Below are 18403 nucleotides of genomic sequence, written 5' to 3' on the forward strand. Positions count from 1 at the left end.
AGATCTTTGCCACGTATTGCCAACTCAACCAATTAACCATCAACCATGCTAAGTCCAAGATTCTGATTTTCTCCAGAAGCCGGAGATTATACAAATGGAAGCTTGGTGGAGCAAAAATAGAGCAAGTCCTAAAATTTCAATATCTAGGAGTTATTTTTCAATACAACTTGGGATGGAAAGCTCAAATTCAACACCTACTTAACAAGGCCAAAACCCTGTCATATGCGCTCCTCCGATTTTTCTTTTCGGACGGAGCTCTGCATGTTCCCTCGGCCCTAAAGGTGTTCAAGGCAAAAGTGGTTGCAGTGCTTGCTTATGCTGCCCCGCTCTGGGCCGTGATGACAGATCTTGCTCCCCTTGAGACTCTGCAAAGCCAATTCCTACGCCGGCTCCTAATGCTCCCCCTGTGCGTAAGCAACGCAGCCATGCGACTAGAATTGAAGATCGCATCCTTAGAAACTTGCCTGTGGAAGCAAGTCTTCAATTACTGGTTATCATTGTGGCATAGATTACCAAATCATTACCTTGTCCAATGCTTATGGCGAGATGAATTCCCCAGCCTTTGGACTAGTAAAATTCATGCCAAACTCCTGAGCTATGGAATCTCTCCCTCAGATTCCCTAAAACTAGATCAAATCACTGCTCAAAGACTGATCCGTCAAAGACTGGATGACATCGACTTGCAGCAAAATTATACGCTGGGGGGAGGTGTTTGTTCGCCCCAGAACATTGGTATCACTTTAACTTATTGTGTTCCATCATACCTCTCCTCCCTTTCGACTGTTGCCCATAGACTGGCCTTCACCAAAGCGAGGTTCAACGTTTTCCCCTCCAATGTCCTGAGACATAGATTCTCAAAGGGCCAAGTCCCCGCCACGTGCGAATGTGATAAGGTGACGCCGGAGTCGCTCCAGCACATTATGTTCACTTGCCCCCTGTTCAATGTGCCACGGGCAAATTTGTTGGGATCAATCATACAGAAACTAGAGGGTACCCCACCAAAATTCCACCTTGCCCAAATCTTGCAGGATAAGGATTCCCACACGACCCTGAAAGTGGCTAGGTTCCTGGTCGCTGTCCTCTCCCAAAAGCGACGCCAAGGAGCGCTACAAGCTAATTAAGGCGTAGCATGCCTTCCCATCTTATAGTATTTATTGTTATAGTGGTATTTTAGCGACTGTTTTTTTTTTCTTTTCCCCAAGGCACAAGCTGTCACTTATGTGTTGTTTTTACCTGTATGGGCCTATGGCCGTAATAAATATTATCTTATCTTATCTTGGTTTCCCAAAACTGTGAGTCACTGCTGCTTACCAAAGGGGAAAGGATGAGTGTGAGGAGCTCAGCATGGCGGCAGGAGCACTGGATTGTGGAGGAAGGAGGTGGCTTTGGCATGGTGTAGGGGGAGAGGGGAGGTGACTTTGGCAAGGAGAGGGAAGGGGAAGGAGGTGGCTTGCCTAGGCGAGAAAGCAAGCGAGAGAGCAACCCAGGCAAGTTGCAGAGGTTTGACAAAGTCTAAGTAAGAGAAGAAGGGAGGGAAGAAGGGAGGGTGGTTTTTGCAAGCTCTGCGGGGAGAGGATTAAACTTGGGGAGTAAGGGTAGGGTTGGCTTTGGTGAGGGGGTTGTTGAGCAAAAAGAGAAGTGGCATAGCACCTAGTACAGACACAATAACATAATAAACTTCCATAAAACTTAAACTTAGGTATAAAGTTCTAGGTATAAAGCAAGATTGAGCATGAACTATCTCACACATAAAATATTTCAGAGAGAACACATACTCTTAAATAGTGTTTGCAAAAAATGCACTGCTGTTTGGACAATCCAAATCTTTAGGTTGTCTGTGAAACACTCTCCCCACTGAGATGCATCTAGTCACATCATTGTTTTCCTTTAGGAAACAGGTGAAGGCATACCTGCCTCAGCAGACTTTTGGATGAAGGGAATGGTGTCTGAAGTAATTTATGAGTGGTTTGATGCTGCTGCTTTTTTAATTAGTTGTACAGAAATAATTGCTTTTCAGTTTTTGTGCTGTGCAATAATTATGTTACATATTATGTGGTAAACTGCCATGTGGCCTTTTGGTAAAGGGCAGTATATAAATATATTAATAAACAAACAAACAAACAAAATAATGTTATGCAGAATGTGTGGAAAGGATCAGAACTGTACTAACTCATCACAACTTTAAAAAAGTTGCACTTCACTTGCAATTGCTGGAATTGTGAGCATTCCCATAAATGTGCCAGGAACATTAAATATTTCTAGAGCTGTTAATTATCTTTAATATTATTAAATACACAAGGAAGCCATTTTTCATATTGAATTAATATTTAAGGTAATTTAATCTAAAACTGTCAATGGAGTTAATTCCCCCCTCCAAACTATATTCATTCAAGAATAAATTATGTCTTTTGGCATCCATTCATTTTTATTCTTTTGATTTTTCCTCTCAAAGCAGTACTTTCAAAAATAGTTAGAGAGAACTGCAAATAACCATCTATTTCACTGCTCCAGATAATCAATAGCATCATACATAAGTATATAATCAAACACTCTTCTTGAAATACTGTGTTAGATGAAAGTAACTTTGTGGACACAAGGTGGGCATGTTCATTTGTCATGATTCTGGCTCTGTGCTAAAGGAAAGAAGAAAGCCTACAAGCCAGTGACTCCTTCTTTTAAATTATGTGTGTCAGAACCTACCGAGGAAAGCGAAACAAAGAACCCAGGGTGCACATACAAGAGACCTGAGGAGCTGATGGAGTTAACAAGCTGAATAAATTAATACAGCAATTAACTAACTAGACTATATAATCAGTGTGACCTGTAATGATGGCTCCTAGGAGGCCAATCTTTCATTGCAAACCCATTGTTGTAAAGCTGCAGAGAAGTCTGCTTTCCAGATCACTAATTTTCAGTAACTTTAACACTGAGTTAATAGGAATGTGTTGAAATAAATGTCCAGCCAAAAAAGAAAAGAAAAGAAAAAGGCAGTCTTCACCAAATAAAGGTCTTCAAAGGCAAGCCAACCAATATAGCTATAATAGCATTATTTGGGCTGCCATTATTTTGCTTACCAATGGTTGATTAATGTAAGCCTCTAGTGTGAAGTTGGTGGAGGGACATTGCTTTGGTAAATGGCTCCTCCCAGCTCTTATCACTTGCTCTTTGAAATGAAATAGATGGATTGATCCTCACTGCCCCCTCCCCCCCATGTACCACACTCTTTTGCCGTCTCCACCATTGTAAAGATGCTAAGACAGGAGAATGCGTACACACCATGACATAAACCCCAAATGGTTTGTCGCAACCATAGAGATGATTAAAAACCATAATGATCAAGATACAGTAAAACTAAACATACCAGTGCCTGCCACAGTGATCAATGGCCAAGGATAATGTGAGTTGTGGTTCAACAATATCAGGAGGGTCACACGTTCCCATTCATGCTCTAAGCATATAAAGTGGCAGAATACGTTTCTTATACTCTCCTGTATTAACTCACCTTCTTTTTTGGTAGTGAAGCTGATCCATTCTGAAGCAGTGCTTCCTACTGAATTGTAAGACACCACCCTCAGGTTGTAGGTTGTATAAGGCTGTAGATCACTCACATTGGAGCGCTGGCCATCTCCTGCGTATTTCACTTCAACAGGGCCAAGTTTACAAACTGCTTCTCTTGGCTGCAAATAGGAAGGGCAGGATGTGTGCATGTGGAGTTCATACCTGGAGGAAAAGATGGAAGCATGATGAGCCACAATTAGCAGGTAAACAGAAGCTTCCCTTTCCTGCTTATGTGTCTTGATGCTGGTCAAACACAAGGACCTGCTCTCAACTTAATTGCTGCAGAACTCTGCACATCACATTCAATATTCTAATTGTATGCCCACTGATGATGAGGATGATGTATTGAATTTTCTAGTCATTTTATCTTGCCCAGCACAACCCAGAGCATCTTACAACCAACCAAACAATGATTATTGACAACTGAACTGTATGCCAGTATTGAAAATATTGAAGTGATAACTTTTTTAGGTAACTAGACCTGCATGTCCAGGGATGAACACAAATCTCTCCAGATCCTTAGTGCCAGCATCATATTTACAAATGCTTGGATCCTAATTATAAGTCTGGAAAAAATGTTACAAATTCCAGCACGCCAACAACAAATTTCTAAAATCCATGTCACAAAATAGTGTGTTGGGTTTTGAGTTTTCCAAACTAGATGGTAGGGGGGAGGCTAGATGGTAAACAGTGCAGTAGGGTAGGGCAAGGGCAAGAAGAAGAAAAGGCCAATGTTGATTTGTAGACAGCTGGTATCTATATGCCTGGGATTTTTCCAAGACTGACAATTCCAAAGGAACAGATAATTAATCTGCCTAGTTTTCTTAGGCACTGATATTCATTCCTGATTTGTCTAAGGAAAATTAAGTTTGGTGGCATCAACAAGACACTGAATTTTTTTGGTATTTGCTAGTTCAGATGATGTAATCACTGTGATGGTGAGAGTTTACTAAGCTATAGGCCTCTAATTTGGCTATATGCGAATGGTAGCAGGTCATTGCCTGTATATCCCTTGTTGTTGTTAAAATTGTATACAGTGGTACCCCGCAAGACGAATGCCTCGCAAGACGGAAAACCCGCAAGACGAAAGGGTTTTCTGTTTTGGAGGCGCTTCGCAAGACGAATTTCCCTATGGGCTTGCATCGCAAGACGAAAGCCCATAGGGAAATGCTGGCGGTTGGGAGCAAAGACTTTCGCCCACAGCCGGCCTTCAGAAGAGGACCTCTTCTGAAGGCCGGCGGGGGGCAAAAGTCTTTGCTCCCCCCCCGCCTGCCTTCCCCCCGCCTGCCCCGGGCGATCTTAAAATGCTGGCGGGCGGGAGCGAAGCGTTCGCTGCCGACCCCCAGCATTTTAAAATCTCCAAGGGACAGCAGAGAAGTCTCTGTCCCGAGGAGATTTTAAAATGCTGGGGGTCGGGAGGGAAGCGCTGCCGACCCCCAGCATTTTAAAATCTCCCCGTGTCCCGGGAAGGTTTTAAAATGCTGGGGGTCGGGAGCGAAGCGCTGCCGACCCCCAGCATTTTTAAATCTCCCCGGGACACGGGGAGATTTTAAAATGCTGGGGTCGGCAGCGAACGCTTCGCTCCCGACCCCCAGCATTTTAAAACCTTCCCGGGACACGGGGAGATTTTAAAATGCTGGGGTCGGCAGCGCTTCGCTCCCGACCCCCAGCATTTTAAAACGCTGTTCCGAAGCGGGGAGGGGGGGCGGGAAGACCTGCCCCAGCCGCCCCACTTCGGAACGCTGTTCCGAAGCGGGGAGTGGGGGCGGGGACACCTGCCCCAGCCGCCCCGCTTCGGAACGCTGTTCCGAAGCGGGGAGGGGGGCCGGGAAGACCTGCCCCAGCCGCCCCACTTCGGAACGCTGTTCCGAAGCGGGGAGGGGGGGCGGGATCACCTGCCCCAGCCGCCCCACTTCGGAACGCTGTTCCGAAGCGGGGAGGGGGGCGGGGACACCTGCCCCAGCCGCCCCACTTCGGAACGCTGTTCCGAAGCGGGGAGGGGGGGCGGGAAGACCTGCCCCAGCCGCCCCACTTCGGAACGCTGTTCCGAAGCGGGGAGGGGGGGCGGGATCACCTGCCCCAGCCGCCCCACTTCGGAACGCTGTTCCGAAGCGGGGAGGGGGGGCGGGGACACCTGCCCCAGCCGCCCCACTTCGGAACGCTGTTCCGAAGCGGGGAGGGGGGCCGGGATCACCTGCCCCAGCCGCCCCACTTCGGAACGCTGTTCCGAAGCGGGGAGGGGGGGCGGGATCACCTGCCCCAGCCGCCCCACTTCGGAACGCTGTTCCGAAGCGGGGAGGGGGGGCGGGGACACCTGCCCCAGCCGCCCCACTTCGGAACGCTGTTCCGAAGCGGGGAGGGGGGGCGGGAAGACCTGCCCCAGCCGCCCCACTTCGGAACGCTGTTCCGAAGCGGGGAGGGGGGGCGGGAAGACCTGCCCCAGCCGCCCCACTTCGGAACGCTGTTCCGAAGCGCGGCGGGGGGCGGGAACACCTTCTGAAGGCGGGCAGGGGGCGAAAGTCTTTGTCCCCCCTGCCTGCCTTCCCAGGGGCTTTTAAATCGCCCCGGACAGCGGAGAAGTCCTCCGCTGTCTGGGGCGATTTTAAAATGCCGCCCGCCAGCATTTTAAGATTGCCCCGGACAGCGGAGAAGTCCTCCGCTGTCCCAGGGTTTTTTAAAATGCTGGGGGTGGGAAGAAAAGCCCTTGCCCCCCCCCCAGCCTTCAGAAGAGGTCCGGGGACAGACTGTCCCCGGACCTGGTCTGAAGGCGGTTTCCCTAGGAACGCATTAATTGATTTTCAATGCATTCCTATGGGAAACCGTGCATCGCAAGACGAAAAAACCGCAAGACGAAGAGACTTGCGGAACGAATTAATTTCGTCTTGCGAGGCACCACTGTATTGCCCTTCAGCCATAGATCTCAAGGCAGCTCACAACACACAAATACAAGATAAAAAACACAAAATGCATAATAAAAACAAGAACAAACCAAACCAATAACCCCTTCCCCATGTTGGTGAAAGGGTGTAGCACATAGTCTCCAGCCAAGTCCAGCAACCATGGCTGCATATAAACAAGCTGATAACATTTGGAATCTCACCAACCAGTTTGGATGGAGCAACTAGATTCAGTCTGTTCTTCTCCCCACCAAACATTGATTGCTAGGATTCCAGTTTGTTTTGAAGGCAACACGTACACTGGGTGACATTCAACTACAGTGGTGCCTCGCAAGACGAAATGAATCCGTTCCACGAGTCTCTTTGTCTTGCGGTTTTTTTCGTCTTGCGAAGCACGGCTATTAGCGGCTTAGCGGCTATTAGCGGCTTAGCGGCTATTAGCGGCTTAGCGGCTATTAACGGCTTAGCGGCTTTAAGAAAAAGGAAACAAACTCGCAAGAACTCGCAAGACGTTTCGTCTTGCGAAGCAAGCCCATAGGGAAATTCGTCTTGCAGAACGACTCAAAAAACGGAAAACCCTTTCGTCTAGCGAGTTTTTCGTCTTGCGAGGCATTCGTCTTGCGGGGCACCACTGTAAGTGTTACTCAGAGTACACCCTCTGAAATGGACCAAACTTAGCCATGTTCATTAATCCAAATGGGTTTACTCTGAGTAAAACTGAGTTCCAACATCTCCTACAAGGAGATTCCATTTGATAAGGCTCTTTAACATCAATGGGCTTTGTGTTCCTTAGGCAGTCTTTGAAATCCCCCGAGTCTTCATGCCACTTACAAAAAATAAAAACCCTTTAGCCTCTTTCCTATTATTGGTGTCAGGTGTGAATGCTGTTAAAGTTGAATAGAAAATGGAAGACAGACATTTGAGAATCAATTGAAGAGTCAGCCCAGCCAGCATAGATGCTAGTGCCGAGTATATTCCAGCAGTTACCTTCTTACAATGCCATTGGGTTCCCGGGGTGCATCCCACTGCAAAGACGCATTCCTTGAGGTCATGCTGTGAATGAAGGGAGGAGGCTGCTGTGAGGGTGGAGCTGGCTGTGTGGTGACATGTGCCACGGGTCCTTTGCTGCAGCAGCTGAAACAGGTACAGGCTTCGACCCCAACAGAATAAGTGGTAAAAGGCCTCAGGCCGTGGATGGTTTGTTGAGTGGCTGTTCCTTCTGACAGCTGATAAGAAAAAGGCAGTGCCGGATTTAAGTAAAAGCTAAACAAACTATAGTTTAGGGCCCCACTTTCTTGGGGCCCCCCAAAAAAATTAAAAGGAAAAAAAAACCTGGGTGTACATTTCCAAAATGTAAGATGAAAAACAAATAAAATAAAACAGCAACAGTGTTTTGTGTTGTGTAGGTCCATAAATTACCATATAGCATATATTCAACACAAAAAAACACCGACAATTTGTTGTTGACAAAGGACAGCTGGACGTATAAAGGGCCCTATTACCTTCAGTAGCTTAGGGCCTCATCAAACCTAAATCTGGCCCTGGAAAAAGGACAGAACATTGCACAGCAAACCACACTGGAAATGTGGTCCTTTTCCTATTTGCAGAGTAAAGGAATGAAATCAAACATAGTGCTGCTTTTTTTTTTAATCCTAAAAATCAAACAGCAAATATTCTTATCAGCTCAAAAGAAGAATTTGTCTGATGAAAACTCACCACCATATCCTTTCCCTTTGTATTGTTTGAGAACAGCCTGTAGAGACTGACTATTCCATTGGGCTTAAGTGGAGGACTGATTTTCACCACAGCTGAAGTAGATGCCACTGTATCAAATAGAGGTGCATGAAGTCCTTGAGGAGGGGCTGGGCCTGTCTTACATTGGGTCCAGCTGCTAGCAGTCCGGCCTGCAGAATTGACCGACCAAACCTTAAAAATACAAATAACATTTGAGCTGTGAGATTTCAAGCAGCCTTAAGTAGTCTGTGGGGAAGAGTACGAGGCTTATTTTCATTTGCACCACATAATGGTATATTTATTCATTTTACTATTTTTCAAAGTATGTGTGCCGCCTTTCTACAAATAGCATTCGTGGTGGCTAATAAGGAACAAAACCTCATAAAAGTACAGTGGTACCTCTGGTTATGTACTTAATTCGTTCCCGAGGTCTGTTCTTAACCTGAAACTGTTCTTAACCTGAAACACCACTTTAGCTAATGGGGCCTCCTGCCGCCGCTGTGCAATTTCTGTTGTCATCCTGAAGCAAAGTCTTAACCTGAGGTAATCTTTCTGGGTTAGCGGAGTCTGTAACCTGAAGCGTATGTAACCTGAAGCGTAGGTAACCCGAGGTAGCACTGTACAATGTAACAGAAGGTAAAAATGACAAAATTTATAAAAGATGTTTAAACTAAACAGGTTGAATAAAAATGCTGAATTCAAACAATGGACCACCAGCACACCCACACACCAAATCAAATCAACTAGTAAATCAAATTAAACAAACAAAAAAAGGTCCATCAATAAAGGACTTAAAAGATAACAACAAAACTTCTAGACCATTTTTACTCAAAGATAAAGCAGGCTTGGTCAACTAAACCTTGCCACACCCACTCCAATACAAAATCCCTTGAAGCTAACAAATGTAATACATCAGCAAAGGTCAAAGCTCCCCCACTGGCAAGCCAGCATTGCTAGCCACAGGCCAACGGTGGACGCAGATGTTGTCGCACAGCACATATGCGCAATTGCAAGGTCTTATGGTGGCAGGACAGATTCAAGAGTAAGGGAGACATCTCACAGACCTTTCTAGGCATTTTGGACATCTTAAAAAGCTACATACAAGTCTGGCACACTAATTAGCATGGAAATTGCTAGGAACTTAAAAGACAAAAGACATTTGCATATGCTTGTTAATGAGTTTGTGTGTATATTAAACAAACACACATTTAGAATTGAAACTTCACATAGCCAGCCAGCAAACCTCCTATCCAAATCGCCCCAAATAATTTATTCAGTTAATCTTCGCCCCATCCTAGATCACTCAAAGACAGCTTCTCTTGAATTCATTTACCCTCAATTAATTTTGCAACAAATCCTGCTCCAAATAAAATTCATCTCTCTCTCTCATTACCCCCATTAATTACCCCAAATAATCTCTAAATAAAGTCTTTAAATTAGTGTGTTTCTACCCAGTAAACTAGAGCACCCTCCCAATTTAATATTCCCAAGCTCATAACCAACCCCAAAACATTTGGCATACTTAGGTAAATATCTGCATGCCATAGGTTCACCCTAGTAACACCTCTGGTAATGACAAGTGACAGACAGTATTGCAAGATGAAATTGTTCCCTTGCTTCACTGAACATCCTACAGCAACCTAACTTTCTACACTGTTGCAGCACACACATGAGCGACTAGGCTGCTAGGTGATTTTATTTTTCAAATAAACACACTTCATATTTGAACAGCTAAAGAAGTGCCCTGGTACATACATACACATATGCAGGAACAGGTTGAGCTATATTTAAGAATTCAGTTATTTTTTAAAAAAATCATTCTTTCTCATTAAGGTTTCCGTTAAATGCTATTACAGTGCTCTCAGTATTTCTGTCTTTCTGGCACAGTTGAGTGTCCATTCAACTTTCAACAGATAAGTTTTATGCTAGGCTGGGTAGCATGGAAAGGCTAAACATTGCAGTGGTACAGACCCTCCTAGCAGCCCAGACTATTGCATGAGCCATAACCCTCCACTTCTCCATTTGTGTTTTTCTTCATCAGCAGGAAACATCAGTAGAGGATGTAGGATAACTATGGAACTGACCTCTGTGTGAAATGTCGGCAATCATCAATGCTGCCTTGAGGTATGACAGTGCTATGTAGACCAGGTGGTATATTCTGGTCAGTCAACCAAAATAGTATATTTCTGATGTTCCCTTTACTCTTATTTAGTAAATGAGACAAGACTTTAGTTACTGAAGTTTTTTTCTTCTTCTAATGGCACTAATTCAATTGATCATACATCAAATTTCATTTATTGCTTAATATGGAAATGCCCTCTCAAAAAGAACACAAGTCAGCATCTTCTCTATTATTCATACTGCTTTTGCCAAAATGCTCACTTTGTTATATTCATTTTGTTCTATCAATCAACATGCATGGTTTTCAATTCGACGATTCCAAGATCCGGTCGCTAGAATTGCATCTAATTAAAAACAGCTCTTCTCTGTGAACGGATTTTGTTTTTGTCAACTTCCCAAAACCAGAGTAATCTGCACACTATATGAAACTCAGCACTTATTAAACACAGCCTCCAACAAATCTGCATGAAAATTAAATTTCACTTTCATCAAGGAGAGAATAAACATATGGAAGGATGTATAATCTTATTTATCAAATATCATTTGTATAATTAAACACGAATAGCATAAAAGGTTGACTTAGGTCATCATTTGCATGAGTAAGTAATTTGTAGAATGTCAGGTACAATAGATGGAGTAGATGGATGTGTAAGTGTATAGGGTTAAATTAGGCTCAATAATAGTGAAACACACAGTGATCAATCAGAATGATAGATCTAAATGGCAATACAAGAGGACTGTCTGTGTGATTTTTAGTATTAAGAATTCCTTAGTAAGCTTTCACGTTGAGAAGTTCTATCTACACTAAAACATGCTCTTATGCAATCTCGTCAGTCCACTTTTTGGGGGAGTAGCTTTGCATTTCGTTTAAAGAAGAAAACCAGTATAGCCTTTTAGTCTTGTGAATGAACGGTTGAGAAATTTTGGCAATTTGAAAAGGAAAAGTTTGGGAGAGCAGGAATGTGATATAGAAATTATAACTTCAACTGCAACTGGAGAATCTCAGCTACATCAGTTATTGTTGCAGATGCAACCAAGAAAACAGCAGTTTGGGCCCTAGCTGTGTAATTCCACTACACTGATCTCTAAAAGCAAACTCCTAGTGTATGTTCTCAGGAGGCCATGTTGAAATTATTTGTATAATCTTGATCAGTTAATTAGATAAGCTGGATGGTACCCAAATGCTAAGGATGCCTTCATGTAGCTGCTTTCCTCCACTGGCAGTTGCACTAAGCAGGAGGTGCAAGCTAAGCAACATAGGAAGTTGCCTTATACCACGTCACACATTTGGGCTACTCAGCTCTGTATTTTCTACACTGACCAGCAGTTACACTCCAGGATTTCAGACTAAAGGTAGTCCCAGCCATGCCTGGAGATACCAGGGATGGAATCTGGGATCTTCTGCAAGCAAGACAGGTTTTTGTTTTTGTTTGTTTTTTATTAAGGATTTTCTTGTTTTACAGAAGTGTGGTGCCTCGTTTTTTTTTTTTTTTTCCTTTAACATTTTTACAAATCCATTTCATTTGTTGAGGCATTAGGGGGAGAAGAAAAAAGAAAGAGAGAAGAAAAGGGGGGGTGGAGAGAGGGAAAATGGATGGGGGTGGGGTCGGGTGGCGGTGTTTCTATTATGTTTAATGTGTGTAGAGTTTGGTGTCAGCGTTGTTTGTGTTGTTCACTTGTGTTCCTTTGGTGGTGAGAGAGGTTGGGGTTGGCCTAGGGTGTGATTGTTTGCTTGTGATTGGCTGTGGTGATCTTTGTTTTTGTGTGTGAGTGAGGTGGGTGGGTGTTTTGGATCAGGTTAGCCATATTGATTTGTATGCTGTTGGTGGATTATTGTCATTGTCCTGTTGGGCTGTGTGTGTGATAAAGGGGAGCCATACCGGGGTGAAGGTGTCTTCTTCTGTTTGTCCCCGTGTCAGTTTCAGTTTATTAGTTAATTTTTCTAGTAGGGCTGTTTCCCATACTATTTGGTACCATTGGTCCATGCTTACTCCTGACAGGTCTCTCCAGTGTCTGGTTATGGTATTTCTGGCTGCTGAGAGCAGGTGGGTTATGAGTTCTTTGTGGTGTAAATGGGCATTGTTGTCTTGGAAGATGTTACACTGAAACTCACCTACAGGTGGTACCTAACACCAAGGAAACTAGCGCTAATACACCCAGGAACCTCACCAAAATGCTGGAGAGGGTGCACCTCCACAGGCACATACCTCCACATGTGGTGGGAGTGTCCCAAAATCCAACTATTCTGGACGACAGCCATACAAGAAATATGTACAATAACTAAGCAAGTAATAGACATCACCCCAGAATTGCAAGCAAGACAGGTACTCTGCCGTTCTTCCCAACCACAGTGGAGCTTTCATATACTCAGCTTTTCTCACATGGAAATTGAAATTCCTTATTTCCACACACTTTCTCCACAGGTTCACAACTCCCCACTCATTTTGAACACATTATTGGAAGGCCTTCTCCGCTGCTGTATGTCAACATAGTAAAGAAAAAACCTAAAGTATATTTATTTAAATGGGCCTGGTTTTCACTTACTAGCTCAAACACATCCAGATATTCAACTTCTGGGGGCTTGGAAAATGGAAAGATAGTCCAGTTTAGTCAACACTGTGTATGTGATTGCATGAAGACATGCCCCAGAGCTCCCCAAATGGCGAAATAAGGGCGGCAGTGTATCAGTGAACCAGTACAGTGGACACTCATGTGCGAATGTGATCCATGCGGGAGGCATGTTCACAACCCACAGCATTCGCAAACCACAGTGCCGTGTCTCCTCATGTGCTGGTCGCGATTCGGCACTTCTGCACATGTGCAAAGCTTGATTTAGCACTTCTGCGCATGTGCGAGTGCCGAAACCCGGAAGTAACCCGTTCTGGTACTTCCAGGTGCGGTGCGCAACCCGAAACCACACAACCTGAAGTGTCTGTAACCCGAGGTATGACTGTACAAAAAATAAAGAATGTCACTACAAAAATGAGAGAGTTGGAGAGTATGCTCTTTTGGCATTTTACCTGCATTGCCTGCATTAATTCTCCTTTGCAAACTGATGCATAAATTTGGCAAACTGAACTTAAGGTTGGAAGAATAAGACACCCAAATTTGTGCATCTATTCCTAGAGGAAGCTAGCAGATGGGGAGAGGTTTTGGACCCTGCTTTGTGTGTGTTGTAAAGGTAAAGGTAAAGGTACCCCTGCCCGTACAGGCCAGTCTTGACAAACTCTGGGGTTGTGCGCCCATCTCACTCAAGAGGCCGGGGGCCAGCGCTGTCCACAGACACTTCCGGGTCACGTGGCCAGCGTGACAAGCTGCATCTGGCGAGCCAGCACAGCACACGGAACGCCGTTTACCTTCCCGCTGGTAAGCGGTCCCTATTTATCTACTTGCACCCGGGGGTGCTTTCGAACTGCTAGGTTGGCAGGCGCTGGGACCGAGCAGCGGGAGCGCACCCCGCCGCGGGGATTCAAACCGCCGACCTTTCGATCGGCAGGCCCTAGGCGCTGAGGCTTTTACCCACAGCGCCACCCGCATCCCTGCTGTGTGTGTTGAGGCAAGGTCAATTATAGCTTTTCAATTCTGTTATTGTAGCTTCTAGCAAATTTGCACAGTCACATAAGAAGCAATGCCACTATCATCCTTACAAAGCAGATGGATAAAGCAGATCTACTGAGACATGATCCCCTGTGCAGCAAAGAATGGATAAGACAGAAGATGAAACAAAAACAAGGAGAAGCGTAAAGTTCATCAAGCACAGCCAACTTATTCTAAAGGAATATATGCTGCTTATGAAGAGAATTAAAACTTGAAGTGCATGTGCACACCCAACAGATGGGGGTGGAGCTGCAATCACTGAGCTGAGAGACATTTGCAGAGAAAATGGCACAAGCTGGATTTAAACTAAATTAAGGAGTATATGAGCTAAGTTGAATGCTATTTATTTTAGACAATGAAGGCCAGTGCTGTCATTAAGCTACCATACCAGTTAATAACCATACAAGTTAATAACAGCCATCCCTGGAAGTTTTAATACTGCATTCATGATGAATACCTATAATTCTCATATGAGAATCTTGAAATATCCTTCGAGTAATAGATTCAGGTCTACGTCTTCTGGTCTACGGCAGGGGAAATGGGAACAGAAAGTACTTGCGCCTTGAATTCTTCAACTATATATTGCCTCCTTTATAATTTAATCTTACATCATGCTGCGCAGACCCCCAAATCCAAAGCGCTGCCAAAATTTCTATCATCATTAGAAGGTGCACAGGCTTAAGAAAGCCATAAGAGGGCTCCAGATTCATCTACACAAGCAGTAATTCAGATGTCTTCATCTTCATTTTCTTGGCCACGTGCCCAGACAGCACTTTGAAAAAAAGGGAAAGCTCAGTTGAATCCATCTACTTAGTGAACGAAAGAATTCTAGGCACAGCGAATGGAATCTTGTTTGGCAGCTGAAAAATGTGCCTTCACAGAGCCCTGCTCCTTCAGGCTGGTAATGGAACAGTCAGATGACCAAATCTAGAAGGGCAGCCAAGGTGGTATATCAAGTGGTTGTGCTACAGACCTCTGCGATAAGATATGGCAGAAGAATGGTCCCCAAACAGCCATTCCTTTGGTGACTGTCTACACAGCAATCTCTCCAAGTGACCCATTGGCTTTCCCACAAAGACGGAGGGAAATGTTTTGTTATTGCAATAGAACTAATGTAAAACGGAGCAACCTTTAAACATTCCAGTTTAAATGTATGTGATTTCCCAGTTGCCTAATGGCTAAGACTTTGGAGTGAGCCCCTCAAGAAGATGCTGCGGAACGCCTTCCTTTTAACTTCCATGAATGTATGTTAGGGACATCTTTGTGAATCATATGTTTAAACATGCACTTTTTCCTTGTTGCATTGTTGTTGTTAGACCGCTCAAGCACGCAATTATTTATTTAAAACATGTATCTAATGTTGAAGCATTCACGTTTCTATGTGGTGTACATAAAAAAACAAACCACAGAAAAAGGGGACAATAAAAAAGCCCCATCATAAAATAGAACACTACCTTAAATTGCCTGCCGGAACAAGGAAATCTTAGTCATGTACCTAAAGTTCAGCAAGGAAGGTGGGTGCTGTCTAATCTCAGTTGGGAGGAAGTTGCACAGGCTTGGGCCCACTAGCCTGAAAGCATGGTTCCTAGTAACCATGGGGGACCATCAACAGATCGTAAGATGGGTTGTAAGATGGTGGCCTCCCCAGACCCAACATGCCATGTGGCAAAGGTTGCCCACCCAGAGCCCCAGGTGAGCAGTAATTATAAGACCCTTATTTCCCTCACAGAGCTATAATTTGCAGAGTTGCTTGGGAAGTGGGATTGATTTTTAAACCATTCTGCGAGTTGTAGCTCTGGGAGGAGAATGAGGGATTCCTAAAAACTCTCAACACTTTCAAAAAACTACAGTTCCCAAGATTCTTTGGGGAAAGTCAATACCGTTACAAGTGATATAATATTTATCTAAATGTATGGTGCAGATGTAGCCTTGGTCTGCTGGATAATGAAATCTGGTGAGTCAACTCTGAGATATATAGGTCTTCATACATAAAGTCTTTTTTTAGAAACAGCAGCAACACTTCTGCTTCCAGAACTTGTTCTTTTCATAATGGAGAGGCAGAACAAAGTATTTAAGTCTGACATAAAAAAGGTTATCAAAGTTTCAGCCAAACCTTGTTCCTTTTAATATTCTAATGCATCAGTAACAAAGATGAGATGCAAACATGTTTAACTCCAAAAGGCAGACAATTTAATAATTTGTTTCCTATGGGTACATAATGAGATAGTTAAAACATTCCCAGGAGAGAGATAAGCAGATATTAAAAGGTCTTTCCAATACCTGTAATGGCTAAGGGCAACAGCTAATTCAATAGATTCGATCAAAATCACTACTTCTTTCAGTGCTGCTGATTTATTACTTTGGCTGTAGTTAGTCATCACTCATTTTAGTTTGCTTTTCAGTGCTCATAAATTATGCCTTATAAATAAAAAGATACAATCAAGGAAATCATATCAATTCATCTACAGCCCTGGGGTGTATTTTCCCATGGCACTCACACTAATGTCTTTTTAAAAGATAGGCTTGTCATGGCGTTTGAATATGTCAGAATCACAATCTACCTAAGGAGGTCTTGGGAGAGCAGAGCCATAACAGGCTCATAACTAATGTGGAGGGGCCAATAAATCTGATACCTTTGTTTGGTTTAATGAATAAACATAGATTCACAAACAGCCTCCTTGTTCATAGAGGTTTGCAAAGGTGGATAAACTCTGGTCTGCAAAAACGGCTCTTGCATTTGGGTGATGGCAATACAATTTCTGGATAGCTCAAGATTAGTTTACAGAAGTTTTTGATGTTTGTATTATGGTTTTAGTTATGTTGTAAGCTGCCCAGAGTGGCTTGGGAAACCCAGTCAGATGGGTGGGGGTATAACTAATAAAATTATTGATGTATTTATCATCATCATCATCTCATCTGCCAGCAAAGCAAGAGAGCTCACTATCATACTATCTATATTATACTATATGTTCAGGGCTTTTTTCCCCAGCCAGAACTCTCCAGAACACAGTTCTGGTACCTCTCAGGTTGGCACCATTGTTATTATAAGAGAACAAGGGAGGTGTTCATGAGTTCCAGCATCTCTTTTTCTAGAAAAATAGCACTGTATTATATATGATTAATACAGTATTAATACAGTATTTAATATTTAGTATTTAGTATTAATACAGTATTTAATATGATTATAATCATATATAATGCTCTGTATTATATATGATTATAATCATATTAAATAGTTAATAATGCAGTATAACAATATTATAGCAAGGTGGACAACTATATGATTACTATTATTTATACATTATTTAGTTTCATTTATTTGTACCTTGCTTTCCCATTCCTATAAAGACGAACTAAAACTTCAAGCTTTTGCTTTTTCAACCCCTGGCTTGTCATGGCCACAAAGTGTTATGATGGCCACTAAAAGAAGCTAATTCTTTAGAAAGACCAAATGAATTTATTGTTTATATGGATCTGGTAGTGGATAACAGCCAAATATGTACCACTCCCCATTTTGAGATACAGTTTATCTCTGATCAGCAACATGATATTAATACCGTGCTTTGCTTGTAAACCTCCCTGAAGAGAGTTAGAATGTAGTTAGAATGCTGAGTTTCGACAAGCTGTTGGTTGGAAATTTTAGAAAGTCAATAGTGTTTGGGAAACACAGTGTTTCCCAAACTTCTTGTAGACCAGACACACTTTATTTTCAGAGAATGACAGGGTATAAATCATCTAGCTTCAGTGTGGCCCACTGCCAGTCCTTTTTTTCTAAAAAAAATGTTTGGGGGTACTCTCATTTTCCTACTCATATTGAAATACTGCCCCTCAATGAGGCCAAACTTAGATTCACAAAATGTTTAGGGGTATGTTTACCCCTGCGTCCCTCCAGAAAAAAAGCACTGCCCACTGCTATGTTTCTTCCTGAGCCAATGTTCTGAACTTGTCTCCTAATTGGAGGAAGCAAGTCCATAATTGTCAGTCTTGCAGAGTTTCAGCCTCCTCTGAGGATGGAAATTCTGCTTGCTTTTTAGACTAGGCAACTGAATAGTCTAAAGGACACCTGATGCATACTCATAGCAGGATAACCCAAATCCAATAGAGTCTGAGCAGAAGGACATGAAGGCAGAACAGCAAATCATTCAGAGATACAAGGCAGCATCCTCTGCAGCCAGTTGGAAAATTAGTGTGCTCTGGCTTGGGGATTCTTGCTCTTCCAGATCAATGACTCTCCAGAGGTGTTTCCCATCACCTAATGCCTGATCCAAACTGGAGCAGCCAGGATTGAACCTGGGACCTTCTGTAATGCTCTGACTGAGTCGCAGGCCCTCCCAGTATTGTCCTAAATACATGGACTTTTGCTAAAGGTTCAGAGAAAGAAAAGGAAGATTTCCCCCCGCCCTACCTCAGTTGTGCTGTTAATGTCAAACCCATTAAGCTGGACCTTGATGACTGACAGCATTTTTTAAAGTGTTGCAAAGGGCCTGGCTCTAGTG

General features: G+C 43.5%; 1 protein-coding gene across 1 annotated transcript in view; it reads right to left on the minus strand.

The window, feature by feature from the left end:
* USH2A (usherin) overlaps positions 1-18403 on the minus strand; it is a 433394-nt gene that overhangs the window by 18263 nt on the left and 396728 nt on the right. The window contains exons 65-67 of the mRNA XM_028724645.2: positions 8172-8381; positions 7443-7681; positions 3503-3720 (exon numbers count right to left, since the gene is read on the minus strand). Coding sequence (XP_028580478.2) covers positions 3503-3720; positions 7443-7681; positions 8172-8381 — 667 coding nt within the window. The remainder of the gene's footprint in view (positions 1-3502; positions 3721-7442; positions 7682-8171; positions 8382-18403) is intronic.

The sequence above is a fragment of the Podarcis muralis genome, chromosome 3 (assembly GCF_964188315.1).
Source record: "Podarcis muralis chromosome 3, rPodMur119.hap1.1, whole genome shotgun sequence".
NCBI lineage: Eukaryota > Metazoa > Chordata > Lepidosauria > Squamata > Lacertidae > Podarcis > Podarcis muralis.